The sequence below is a fragment of the Aplidium turbinatum genome, chromosome 1 (genome assembly GCF_918807975.1).
Source record: "Aplidium turbinatum chromosome 1, kaAplTurb1.1, whole genome shotgun sequence".
Classification (NCBI taxonomy): domain Eukaryota; kingdom Metazoa; phylum Chordata; class Ascidiacea; order Aplousobranchia; family Polyclinidae; genus Aplidium; species Aplidium turbinatum.
In genome coordinates, this window is record NC_137472.1 from 34517267 (window position 1) to 34530844 (window position 13578).

The following is a 13578-nucleotide window of genomic DNA, read 5'->3' on the forward strand; positions in this document are numbered from 1 at the left end:
GCAAAGTATTGAACCCTATTGTTTGCAATTGCTGCAATCCATTTCGGAAATATTGCCTAATTTAAATATGTAGAAATGAAACAAAAGAGATTAATACCGCCACGAAAGTTCTTGGTAAAATTGCAGGAAAAATCATTCTGAACTATTCAGGAAGTTATTAACTTCTCGTTTACGGTGGTTTGATGTTTAAATTAAAGAATTTTCTATTTAAAGACTTCCTGTTATTCAAAAAAGTATCACCATTGATAAGATGTTGTGTCGTGTTACGCCAGTCTTCGGTTTCATTTTGCACCAAAGGTGTATTGTTATTGTTGCTTCGAGAGGAATAACGACTTTCATATTTGCTAATCGTTATGAAAATACTCCTTATTTAATGAATTGTTGCCTGCTTGATTACTTCAATAGCATTGAGGTACAGGTTGTGGAAAGTGTAAGGTTCTGATGTTTGAATGCAAATAGTATTTTAATTCACCTACAGTAGATTTGTTAACGAAGAAAAGAATGACTAATTCAAACAGAAAATTGACACTTACCATCTATTTATACGTCTACACATACCTGCTGTGTAGACATTTAAGTAAGTTTTATAATACTTATTGCTTTTGTTTTGTTTGAGGTAAAATAATGGTTTTAAACCTTCTCTACCTGGATTGGAAGACATAGACATATTATTAAGCATCAAATAGAATTGCATGCTGACATTTTGTTCAAGGGATTAAATAGAGATGAAAAGCAAATCAACAAAGTATAAAATTAAAAACGATGACAACGGTTTTCTCATGTCTCCTTTTAACAAATATTTTATTTAGATGATCCAAATATATATGGTAGCCTATATGGTGAATTAGTTGCTATTTAATTGTTATCAATCAAATATAGGCTAGTTAGTCATAGGCTTTTTATACGCACAATTTCGTACGCTATGTTGTAAGCTTATTGAAATTTTATGTGTTGCTTTAACGGTTTGAAAAAAGTTTGAAAAAAAAACGGTTTAAAAAAGTTGTTAAAAATTCTATCAAGCAAACAAATAGAAATATCAAATCATAAACAAGTTTTTCAAGAAAAACTTCAGCCACATAAGAACATAAACAATGATTTTCGCTTTGATGTTCAGAGCTTGGTATGCTTGGTCATTCGAAAAATACTTTTAGTAAGCAAATGCAAAATCTATGTAGCCTAGGAAGTTTATGCTCATTTTACGCCAATGCTGTATAGTTGCAAACAAAAGTGATCAACGCTTTATACATAGGAATATAATATTTATCGATTAAACTTTGCCAAGGAAGGATTTACTTTATGGAGGGTGTCATGTCTTGACGATGAACATTATTGACACACTATCTTCAAAAACACAAGCAAAAATGAACTTTGGTGTGGAAAATTGAAAAGTACGCCGTATCTTGGCTACATTGAGAGCACCCTTAAGTGCATGAATTCTAATTAACATAGCTGTTTTGAGCACAAAACAAACTTCTGCTTTATTTTTCAATAAAACTCGTTGAAAAGTTATAATAGTAGCCTATGAAACAAAATAAACTGTCTCTTACAAACCTTACTGTTCCGTCATGGGCTAATTAAACATGAAAATATAAGTCTGCAAAACGTAAACTCATTACATTTTCTGTTTATAGGTCTCGGTTTGAAATGCTACCAGTGCATCGCACATCAAGTTGAAACAAATTTAGATTGCCAACAAATACTGGTTAATTGCAAGAAATCAGAGAAGTTTTGTTCTGTTGAAATTTGGTCTGAAGAAGGTGAGTTTGAATGAATCTCTTACAGTGGACTACACAGGGGGGCAATGCCTTCCCCCCCCCCTTAACCCCATCTGGTATTCCTTTCAAAGACGCTCGAAAAGTACGAGGCGGAATATTTTAAACCGGCTCTAATTATAACTCAGCCGCTAATATTGCACATTTGAGAAAATTGATATGCACGTATTTATTTTTTGTTGTAACCATTTATTTTCTCGACAAATGTGTAGCTTGTGTATTACGATTACATACGTTGCAAAAAAAGCCTAAAATCACGGATTTTTCTGGCATTTAGTCATTTCATCGCCGATTATATTTGTTCGAATTTTGTTTTTGCTAATTTATGAGCATGCAAAAATTATATTTTGAAACAAATTGTTCTCTTCAATAAAACATTATTTTTCACATTCGTACTACAATAGCCTACATAAAATAGTTGTGATGAATTGTGATAAATTGCAGATGAATAGGTTCTCCGCGAGTGGTCATCGCCGCTAAGCATGCACCTACCGCAGTATCTCTCAGGACAAATATATTCAGCAACCATAGCCGTAGGAGATGGGGGGGCAGGAAGGGCTGCCGCTCCATGCTGAAAAAATGTTGCAAATTTGGGCAAAAATGTCCAGTTATTTGGGCAAATCATTTTTTCCATGTTTCGACATCTTACAAGTTTAGGATCTTTACATAATTGTTATAATTTATGAGATACATTAATATTTTCCAATGAATGTAAAATGTTTTATCGATTTTGCAAACTATTGCATGTGGCATGCTACTGCAATTTGGGCAAAATTATAAGTTTCGATTCCACAACTGCAAAAAATAAGTGTTAACGAGCATAGTTGGCGAACAGAGATGAGCTTATTACTGATAGCCTACTCACTAACATGAAGGCTACATTTGTTCACGGGTAAGATATAAAAGCCTGTTGGGTACTGGTAATTTAATGGAATGTTTTGCGTTTTTTTCTCAATACCCTACTAATCTAGTTAGTTGTTCAGTATAATCTATTTGGACAAAAATGTCTCGGTATTTGAACAAATCAATTCTTACAATGAGTTTTCAACATTCTTCCAGTTTAGTAACTTTGTTTTTAATTTTGTTTATAGTTTGTTTCTCGGCAGCCGATTTGTAGCAAGAATTGACAGCGATAGACACCGTGTTTCGCCCATGAGGCTGGGCTCGTCAGTATTGCACCACTAATTCTGCCACAAGGGTATTCGGCCGCCGCTTTACCAGTCAGAATAACTCTTATTTTTGTGGAAAGAAAAGAGCCAACAAAACCAGCAGGCGCCAGGGCAGAGGACATTGTGAAGAAAGAGGCGTTCTTCCCGGCTATCAGCACAAGGCTGAGCACTCACTAGTACAGCGAGCAGTTGCGATTCGCTAACCATAACGGTCGTCGTCGTCGTCTGAGCTTCTGGGGCCGAGGGTCTATCCTTTTACCACCCCAGATTCACGATGTTCCCGGACTACACTGGAAGGCTGCTAGAGAGCAGCCAGTCTTTAGTTTCATCATCCATGACGCGCAGACCTTCCACTCCGTTAGGTGGTTTGAAGATGGTACAGTCATTGATGATGTGGTCTGCGGTCTGTTCCTCGGCACCACATTCACAGGAGGAGGAAGAAGCCATTCCCCATTGGTGCATGGTTGAGCGGAAAAGCCGGACGCCCGTACGGAGACGGTTGAGGCGCACCCATGCCTGTCTCTGTAGTGTCAGGCCGATGGGGCGTGTGTCGGCGTCGGGGATGAATGAATGGAGTCTGGTGGTGCTTGACTTCCATTCAGAATTCCATTTATGGTCCGCCCAAGTAGCCGCAGAGATGTCTTGTTCATCAGCTTCGTTGATCAGAAGCCGAGCGGCTGGTACGAATGGGTGTCTTGATTTCAGTCGGCGGGGGTGCCCGTTTGGGAAGGCAGAGATCTTGTGGTGGAGAAGATGGTTAGGCTCCAGTGCCCGTCGACCGAGGGACAGAGTGGCTTCTTCGCGACGAAGCTCAGCAGGTTGGATGCCAGCGAGAATGGGGAGATTGTCCAATGGTGTGGGACGCAGGCATCCGGTCACTGTGCGCAGGGCGCTGTTTATGGCAGTGTCGATGTTGTGGCAGTGAGCACTGCGGCACCAGACAGGTGCACAGTACTCTGCTGAAGAGTAGACAAGGGCTAAGGCTGCTATTCGCAAAGTGTCAGCCCTCGCCCCCCAGCTAGAGCCTGCCAGGCGCTTCAGTAATGCAGCGCGGGATGTCAGTTTCTTGCGCAGTGACACCAAATGGTGGCGGTATGTGAGCGATCTGTCTAGTGTCACCCCAAGATACCTTGGCTCGGGGCAGAAGGACAGAGGTTTTCCGTTGTTGTGGACATGTAGCTCACGATCAGCTTCCCGATTGTGTAGGTGGAAAGCTGCCGCCACAGTTTTGGTTTCGCTGAGTTTCAGTCGCCAGTTCTGGAGATAAGCTGAGATGGTTTGCATGTCCTGGCTCAAGGTGTCTTCTAGATTTTCCCACGACTTTGTGGAGTGGAGAATTGCCAGATCGTCCGTATAAGCGTATTTTGCGGAGACCGTGGTTGGCAGGTCGTGGGTGTAGATGTTGAAGAGAAGGGGAGCCAGGACCGATCCCTGTGGGACGCCGTTTTTCAGGCGTCTCAGTCTGCTTCGCCGTGGGTTGCCGGTGGTGAGGGTGAAGCTTCGATTCCTGACGAGTTCCATAATCATATGGACCATATGTCGGTCAGGAAGCAGGCGAAGCAGCTTGTAAGTAAGGCCGCGATGCCATACAGTATCATAGGCAGCTGTGAGATCTAGAAAGACAGCGCCGGCCTTCTTTTTTGCCTCAAAGCAGTCCTCGATGTCTTGGGTCAACAGTGTGACCTGATCTACAGTGGATTTTCCGCGCCGAAACCCAGCTTGCTCTTTTGGAAGGAGCGGGTCGATGATTGGGTTGACGCGGGCATAGATCAGTCTTTCGAGGATCTTGAAAGGAACACAGAGGAGGGATATCGGACGATAACTCCTTGGGTCCTCTGGTGGCTTGTGAGGCTTAGGGATCGCAACTACTAAAGCTCTTCTCCAGATTTTTGGGATTGTGTGGTGGTGCAGGCAGGAAGAGAGGAATCTACGTAACCAGGACTTTAGGGCATGGCCAGCATGGAGCACAAGCTCAGGGCAGATCTTATCGGGCCCTGGAGACTTGTGTGGTTTCACTAGGCGGAGGGCGGTGGAGAATTCCTCTGGAGTGAAGTCTCCAGAGATTGTTTCTTCTGGTGGTGTTTCCACTTGCCATAGGGCAGATACTTCCTTGGCAACAAGGCGGGATGCCTTACGGTCCTTTGTCTTGTACACCCCGTTCTGCACTAGCTGGGAAGCGATGGCATTAGCAGAAACGGGGCACTGACGAGGGGAGTTTGCTGAGCGCCCAGTGAGGTTGTTGATGATGCTCCATGCTTTGCGGCTTGAGTGTGAGAAGTCGATGGTTTGGACAGCTTCGTTCCACCGCTCAAGCTTCTTTGTGTCCAGCCGCTCAAGTAGTCTGGTGGCGGCGGTGTTAGAAGCAGCACCACTTGTGGCGGCTAGGTATGAGCGGTAGAGAGATTCACACTCAGAGTCCCAGCATGGTTTATAGCTGGTTCGATGGCCACGTGGTATTGTGGCCTTTGCCGCAGTTATTATGGCATTGCAGAAGTCCTGGTATGCCTCGTCTGCGTTGCATGTTTCAGTCGGTGGTAACTTTGCAGCAGACTCATTGGTCAGGAGGCTGTATTGATTCCAATCGGCTTTTTTGAAGTTCCATCGCTTCACCGGTGAACTCGGGACAGGAGCCACAAGTTTTGGGGCGATGATGAGGGACGGCCGGTGTTGGGACCGCGGGAACTTCTCAAGCACACGTCTGTCTGGAAGAGAGCTGTCGACACTCGCGAAGGCCAAGTCAGGGTTTGTCCCTGTTCCCCAGCGGCCGGAGTGAAAACTGGCTGGTTCCTTTGGATTGAATAGGAGGGCAAGATGGTTTGTGGAGGCCCAGTCAGCCAGCAATTCTCCGTCGCTGCTTGTGTTGTTGTAGCCCCAGTCGATGTGCTGGCAGTTGAAGTCGCCAGCGTAGAGACTGGGGGAGGGGAACGTTGGAAGGAATGATGGCAACATTCGCGAGGGTGGGGGCTTGTAGATGTTGACGATGTTGTAGTCTGAGATACATATGCACACCCACTCAATCTCGGCATCAGTTGGAGATTGGTCGACAAACGTCCACTTCAGGCTCTCATGCACAAACGTGGCAATGCCGTGCTTCCTGCTTAAGGTAGACCCAGCTAGCATGTAGTTGGGAATGGCTAGCCTATCTGCAGAAATGCAGTGGGTCTCCTGGAGGAGGATGACGAGTGCCCGGTTGGTATGGGCAAGCTGCTCCACAACTTTGGTCTTGCTTGTTGTGTAGCCTTCTATGTTGAGCTGCAGAATGGTGGGGCGTCTGAACTTGCTATCAATTGCCCCTTGCAGCTGTGCCGTCCGGGTGGAGGCTCTTTGTTGACAAATTTCGTTTCTCATCTGGTTGAAAGCAGATGGTACTCACAGGATGGGGCACGAGGAGCCATTTGTCGTCCATCCCAAGTTGGCAGTTGCGATTCGCTAACCATAACGGTGTATAGCTTCCACGCTAGCCATTCAGACTATCCAATCAACAATATGTTTCTCGGCAGCCGATTTGTAGCAAGAATTGACAGCGATAGACACCGTGTTTCGCCCATGAGGCTAGGCTCGTCAGTATCACACCACTAATTCTAATACAGTACACTTATAAATTCCCGTAAAGTTTGAAAAATTTAATTTCACAAGTACTTTTGTGCACAAGCACATGTGCATAGGCTACTGCATTTGAAACACTAATACAGTGGTTCTCAATCTTTTTTGGCTTATGGCACCCTGCAAACAACCAAAAGATTTGGCGGTATCCACAGTCAAACCAAAAAGTTTCTGTATTAAATAAAAATAATTTTGAAAAGAGTTTTCGCAAAAACAAAACTACACCTCCCTATCATATCATGAACAATTTAATGAAGTTCGTTTCAAACAAAGTCAAAGCGTAATTTGCGCTTGAGCTTTAGCGCAAATACTTTAGCGAAAATAATAACTTGCGGCACTCTTGCGGAACGTAAATTGCAACCTTGGGTGCCGCAGCACCCCGGTTGAGAACCACCGCACTAATAGCCTACGTTCTTATGCTGGACGCTGTGATATTCGATGTGTCTATAACAGATCTTTTACATCAACATGAACAGTGCCTGTAAAAATTTGACAAAAATTTTTTCATTGAATTGTATGACAATTATTTTTGTCAACTGTGCTTTTTTTTCAAAAGTACCAAAGTAACAAAATGTGCTCAGGCCCCAGATTGAGTAAGAAACGATAAGTTATATTGCTTTATACAGTGAAAGTAAAGTTTTGAAAAGTATCAATTAGGTCAAAGGGCCTAGATTTTTTAATGCCTATTTTTTTTCTGTTGACAGCAGAAAACTTCATTCTTATGTCAACTTTAATGTAAGTTTAACCCTGCCGGCACCGGTACGGATACCACAGTTTGAGTAGCACTGTTGTAGGTGATATAACTTGCATTTATTTTGACATTTAGAATTGCAGTACATCGTCAAACAGAACTGAAAACTGATCTCTTCACGAAGCTAAATCATGTAAAGACTATAATGACAAACATATGGGAGAGTATAGAATCATATATCACAAACAGCAGAAAGTAAAACACCAACATTTGCATTCATGATAAGAGGGTCTTGAAAAGCCATTTAAACAATGTCGAAGAGACTGTCGATTTTCTGACGGCTTCAGCTTAAAAATTGTAGGCTACTGATGTTGCACCATAGCAACTTTTAAAAAGTACAGTAGATTTACTCACAAACAGTAGATTTTACAAAATGTTACATTCAGAAGCTCTTTTGTCGTTCATCATGAGTTTAGCCAAAAAAAGGTGATTTTTAATAAGTACAAGTTCATGACGTATTTCTAGTTCGGAGACCAGTCACTTTGAAAAAGGTAAAAAAAGACAAAATGTTTTGTTTATTGATTTTACATGTAAGACGGTTTGTGATGTAGGCTACATCATGCAAGAGAAAAAAGAGCTACATTAGTTTTATAATATAACATTTTGCATTTCCTTTCCAGGAGAACCTGGTGTCACTGTCAACAAACTTTGCACCGATGAACCTGTTATAGACATACCTGGTTTTGCAACTGGAAGATCATGCTCTACAGGTGACGCAATTCAAGTTATTACCAAGAAAAGTATTGCATAGGTCCCATATAACTATGCCAGATAAATGTAGATTTTGTTGGCTGCATAACGGAGTATAGTGACTGGTACGACGCTCGAAAGGGTACCATTTTGACAACGCTCAAGAGCAAGGTAGCTGTAGCCTATATATCTTCGGCGATACAATTATTATTGGCATGTTTGAAGGTGAAAACAAAAATTGTGTTTTTTCCCTTTATGTTCACTTAGTTTAAATCTTCAACTATCTGGGTAAACCTAGATACGATAGAAATGTAAAGAATCATTGAATTGCTTGTTAGTCACGTGGCCAGTGACTTTAGTCTTTAAACAAGATTATCCACCATAAATTGTTTGACTGCATCACGAAATAGAATGCAGTCATGGCGCCCTTTTAAACTTTATTATTAGAATAAACTCTATAGGCTCAGATTGTTACAGCAATGTTGTGAGTGTGTATTATTTGATTACTATGAATATATTTAATTTTAAAATTTGATATTTACTTTTTATTGTTGTTTTTTTTTTTGCATCCTAACTCAGTTTGACCATCTATGGTTTGACATCGTAAAATAGTTGGATAGACAATAAGATCGATATTTCATCACATTGGTAGACATTTCTCGTCTATATTAAAACTTTTGTAATGTGCTTTATTATCCCAACGGAATTATTCTTTTTTTATCTTAATGTACTGTTTTTAATATTTGCGCAGATAAATGCAACAACATGACGATTCATGTTGAATTTCAAGAAGAATTCTCGGGATCTGGAGGGGCTGTTAATCTGACCGCGCACTTCGTCATGCTCTCTACGCATATCATTTTAGGAGTAATAGGAGCTCAATTGTTGTTTTAACTAAGTTACAATAATCTGCGAAAGTAGATGGCAAAATACAAATAAACGTTTATTCACAGACTCATACATGTAATTGCTTATCCTGTATAAATGTAATTTATTGCATTTGGTAAATTACGCGTTGTACAATGTGTGTTAAACTGTTGATGCTGTTGCATTGCATAAGAAATGTGTTTATTTGATTTTAAAAGTTACATTTTGTGTCGGCATTTTATCCTGGGTTGCAATTTGACGTTTAGATATGATTTGTCACAGTGTAACCAGATGTCAAATATTTCATAACATCGTAGTTGTATTTAATTTTGCGTTGTGCCCTTTAACAATCTCTTGGAATGTAAAATAGCAATTCAAAAAGGATGTTTGTTCTTTTTTTTAGCTGCATATTATGATTACATGTCACAATCATTGTAAACATGTGCATTCTCAAGGAGCTGTTAACACTTAAATGTTTTAAATGCGATTAAAATACATCATTCAGACTATTGCAGACATGTAATGATTTGCCTTAATACGTAAAAAGTAATGTAAAAATACTTTCCCAATCATAATTATGTGACAATCCGCTTGTCAGCAGTAAAAAAATGAATTACCCATCGCTAGGTGTATGTATCAGTGCTATCGTGTAAAACTTCCCAGCCAGCAAATCTGTCCATTTCCACATTTATGCAACGAATGCAGACGTTGCATAAAAAGTAAGTTTCAGTTAAGTTTCTTGAGCTCGAGCTGCATGTTACAACATTCAACGCATAAATCCAATTGCATCACAGCCTTGCATTTGCCTTAGTTCATTAGCTAACTAAGAATGACCTTCATTTCCCTTTCATATTCAATATTTTACGGCTAAACAAGAATTGCTGTTTCTGCTGACTCATTTTACTGCGAAAACAGTTCCTTGTTAAGTTTATCATTAGCATATACCATTATGTTCTATTTTAAGGAAAGTGTACGCTATATAGTGATGGCGTTTAACTTGGTATTTGAATTTAAGCAATCCCATTTGCAAATATTTTGAGAAAAATCGAGTAAGGAAATTCAGATGTCTATCAGCTGATTTCTTGAACTTTCTTTTTTACATGCATTCAAGGAAACATACCTTCATCCATCACTAGCTGATGACATGCGAATTGATAGGGCAAGCCGATTTAAAGATACAGTACGTTGTATGTTTATTGAAAACACAAATTTCCATGAATCAAAAACAACATGCAACAAAAGCATCTCAGGCATAAACGCCAATAAAACAATAATAAGAAAGGGAGAGACTCTTTTCCATCAAGACGATAAATCTCTGTTGCTGTGGTGGTGTCAACATATGGGGATAGAATACATAGCTTTCAATACCTGATAATTAAAAGGGAGCTGAAACTATCTTGAAAACGGTTGCATATCTTTTTCACCCATACTTTCTACACTCTTGGTAATACCTTTGGCGTTGAAGTTTTAATTCTTCCAAATAAGTTTTCCCAGCCAGCACAATTGGTGATTTTGCATTGAATTAACGTCTGCGAGAGTTGAATCAATAAAAAATGCAATTTTGCTGTTTAGAGTCTTGTTCTTGGTCAATCTTAACTTTTTATATACAAAATAAAAGTAACAACCAAAAATAATATTTGTTTTCATATATCAAAACTTTGGTGTGATGCTGTTTCGTGCCCATCAAACATATACAATCGAAGATTTGTTTTCCTCATTACCCCAAAACAATAATTGGAGGTAAAGTAGTTTGTTCCGGGTTCATCGGGCCTGAAAAAAAAACAGGAAATACAATGACGTTTCAGCTTTGATTATGATGTCACCGCACGTTGAACGCAGCCACTTCTTAACTGTTACATAAAAACTCATAAAATATTTACTATTTCTTTTTAGACTATGGTTCACTTGGCCTGTTAAGGTCTCCAAACGATTTATAGGAAAAGTTTTTTCGTTTTTGCTTGGCTGCATTCCAACTAAATGTCTGAGTTTCCTTTTTCTCTGTTTTTTTGTTGTTGTTTTTCGCATACAACGTCTTAAATATATCTAGAAATATTGTGAGATTATATTGTGGCGTTTATAAATACGACTGTTGTAGTCAACACACCTGGTTTTGTTGCACAACCTGACAGACATTCGGCACAGCTCGCCCGTCGTCTTTTGGCTGCGTCACTGAGAGAACATTCTTCGCAGCTCTCTCTAGTTCGATACAAGCAATCCGCGAAAGTACGTCGACGCTTTCCATCAAACTCACCTTCAAAAAACATTAAATTTATTTTCCTAAATGCTTTTGCAACGTTATTACAAATTTTCTTCATTTACTTACTCTTGTTCTTCAAAAAAACTATCAATTGAATCAAAGAAAACAGTCAAGCTGCAGTTGACTACAGTACGCAAACAAAAATCATTCTCACGTCACAAAGTTATAAGTTTGATCATTTTCTGATCTTACTCTTCATCATTCCTTGAAAAACCAAGCACCAAAAATGGAAAATAATTTGTTTATTAAAATCTAAGAAAAGAACCGTGTCATATCAAAGTATAAAAGTAATCTACAGAAAAGTATAGCCTAACAAAGCTTCAGATGCAGCAAAACGAAACTAACAAAAAGGTTAATGTTTCACGTTTACAGGTTGATATCACTTCCATTGGTACAACATAGAGTGCCGGTAATTATTATATAGATGTAGTTGCTTTGGTCACTTAATCTCACCACATGAACTCATAATACAACGGCGACACTTTGATGAAACTTTCCATCGAATGGTGGAAATGATCGCGTCTTCAGACGGACATTTGTCATCTCCCAAACATGAACTTCTGCACATCATTTCTCTACTTTGATCTGGAGGGCTTGTTTGAGGAGGTAGAGTCGTTGAAATAAGAGTCGTGGTAGGAGGTCGAAAACCAGGAGGTTGCGGACGCCGTGATGGTCTAACTGGTGGTCTAAACCCGGAGCTACCTAAAATAAGTATAGAGACTATAAATATATGAAACATGAATTAGTTCACCCAATTTTTCAAAATATAGTCTATCAGTTTTTTCAAACTCTTTAAATTTTACAAAAATAAGATTTGCTGCTGTTGATATATCTGGGAATTTACTGATTAGTCTAATTACATATTGCAAAATACATACGATGACTCAATTAGAACAGCTTTTATCTGAGAAATAGTGAGTTTATTATTCAAATTTTGAAAATAGAAATAGTATCAAAATAATCATCAATTGTTAAATCTTACAACTTAGAAGAAATAAAAAAGTGGTCAAATTCTAATTGTGGTAGGCCTAGTTTTGGCACCTGATATCGGACATCTTCTAAAGCAGGCTTCGCAATTGACAAAAGCGTTGGAACATGTTGAACAGCTTTGTGACGTACGTGCAAGACATAGTACAAATTTTGGTCCTCCTCTTCTACTCAAATCACCTGGCAATTCAAGACAATGTACCACGACGTGTTTGGTAGGTTTATAGTGTAGGCCTGGGCACTTATACAGTTGTCCTTTTACAAACCAAAAAAAATAGCCTTCAGAAGATTGTTCGGCCTGCAGCTGTTTTACCAGCATATAAATTTATTTTCAACTGGAATTGAGAGTCATTGGCTAGGATACATTAGCCTACGACCAGAGCCATTAAAAAATCAGTTGGACCCAGTAAGACCAAGCAAATATCCGTGCTCTATGCGAAAAATAAAGAAAGTAGATTACATTTGTGAAGAGCTAAAATCATCCGCAAACAACAATTGTCTTCTACAAATATTAGTAAGGTCTTCCAAAGTTTGCAGGGAAAATAATCTCACTCTGCGTCGGACGTCGGTGTCTCTTTAATACGAAAGGGCATATCTGTACCTAAGAATAACAACGCGGCGATTTTTTTGGCGTTGTCATTCTATACTGAGCTTCTCAAATGCTTTTCGGCTTCTAAAAAGTCCCTTGGCCAAAGCATACCCTATGGATTTTTTTTCAACACTTACATAAACAATGTTGGTGAGTACTAAAGCTACACTAAATTTTATCTTTCTGAAAGGTTGCACAAGATGTTAATTTAAACTTTAAAGTATGATGGTACGTCACACTTGGTGCTCTGTTGCAATGCATCAGTAGGAAAAATTGTGTCGTGGTAGATTGTAATCGTCGGGCGTTCGACTGAACTTTTTCAATTATAACCAAGAAAGGCAAACTCGTTGTCATACTCTAAATGAATTCATTGTTTTGCCTCAATATTATGCTCGTAATTTTTAAAGTCGTGAACCGGAGTATTACGCATGAACTTTTTTATACGTCATAGCGTGATGCATGGCCGACTGATAACGTTCAAATTTTTGCAACAACAATAGAACAATTTTGCTGCTCAAGATTGTTGAAAAATGTCACGATATTTAAATTGTTATTAAAATATTTCGACCTAGTGCCCGGAATACTTGCAACAACGTGACAATATTTTAATTTGTAGCATTCAAGTCAAAAAGATTAGGCCAGTATTAAAATTTTTATAGAATGACTTATCAAAATATACGCAAAAGTTTATGAATAGCAGTAATTGATTTGCTATATTTCTGTTATTTCTATAAGCTTAATATTATTTTAGAAAGATTAATAACGAAATACTTGAGTCACAATTAAATATAGAGAACGTTTTATAAAGAAAGCAGATTTTGTAAGGACCTTTGTAGATTTTAGATTTGATAACAAATAACGAAATGGTTTAAAAAAGATAAGAAATTTTGAAA

At 39.1% G+C, this 13578-nt stretch overlaps 1 protein-coding gene across 1 annotated transcript; it reads left to right on the plus strand.

Annotated features, from left to right (window-relative positions):
• Nucleotides 1–407: 407 nt before the first annotated feature.
• Nucleotides 408–9352, plus strand: LOC145782349 (uncharacterized). The gene is made up of 4 exons (XM_082594135.1): nucleotides 408–577; nucleotides 1632–1757; nucleotides 7916–8005; nucleotides 8737–9352. Exons 1-4 carry the CDS (start codon nucleotides 502–504, stop codon nucleotides 8877–8879), a joined length of 435 nt encoding a protein of 144 aa, XP_082450261.1. The 5' UTR covers nucleotides 408–501; the 3' UTR covers nucleotides 8880–9352.
• The last annotated feature ends 4226 nt before the right edge of the window (nucleotides 9353–13578 follow it).

What these genes read in the sequence shown, in the direction of transcription:
- LOC145782349 (XM_082594135.1), top strand. Translation starts at nt 502, where the DNA reads ATGACTAATTCAAACAGAAAATTGACACTTACCATCTATTTATACGTC. An exon ending in CCTGCTGTGTAGACATTTAA is followed by an intron (nt 578 to 1,631) that starts GTAAGTTTTATA and finishes TTCTGTTTATAG; the next exon opens with GTCTCGGTTTGAAATGCTAC. An exon ending in TGGAAGATCATGCTCTACAG is followed by an intron (nt 8,006 to 8,736) that starts GTGACGCAATTC and finishes ATATTTGCGCAG; the next exon opens with ATAAATGCAACAACATGACG.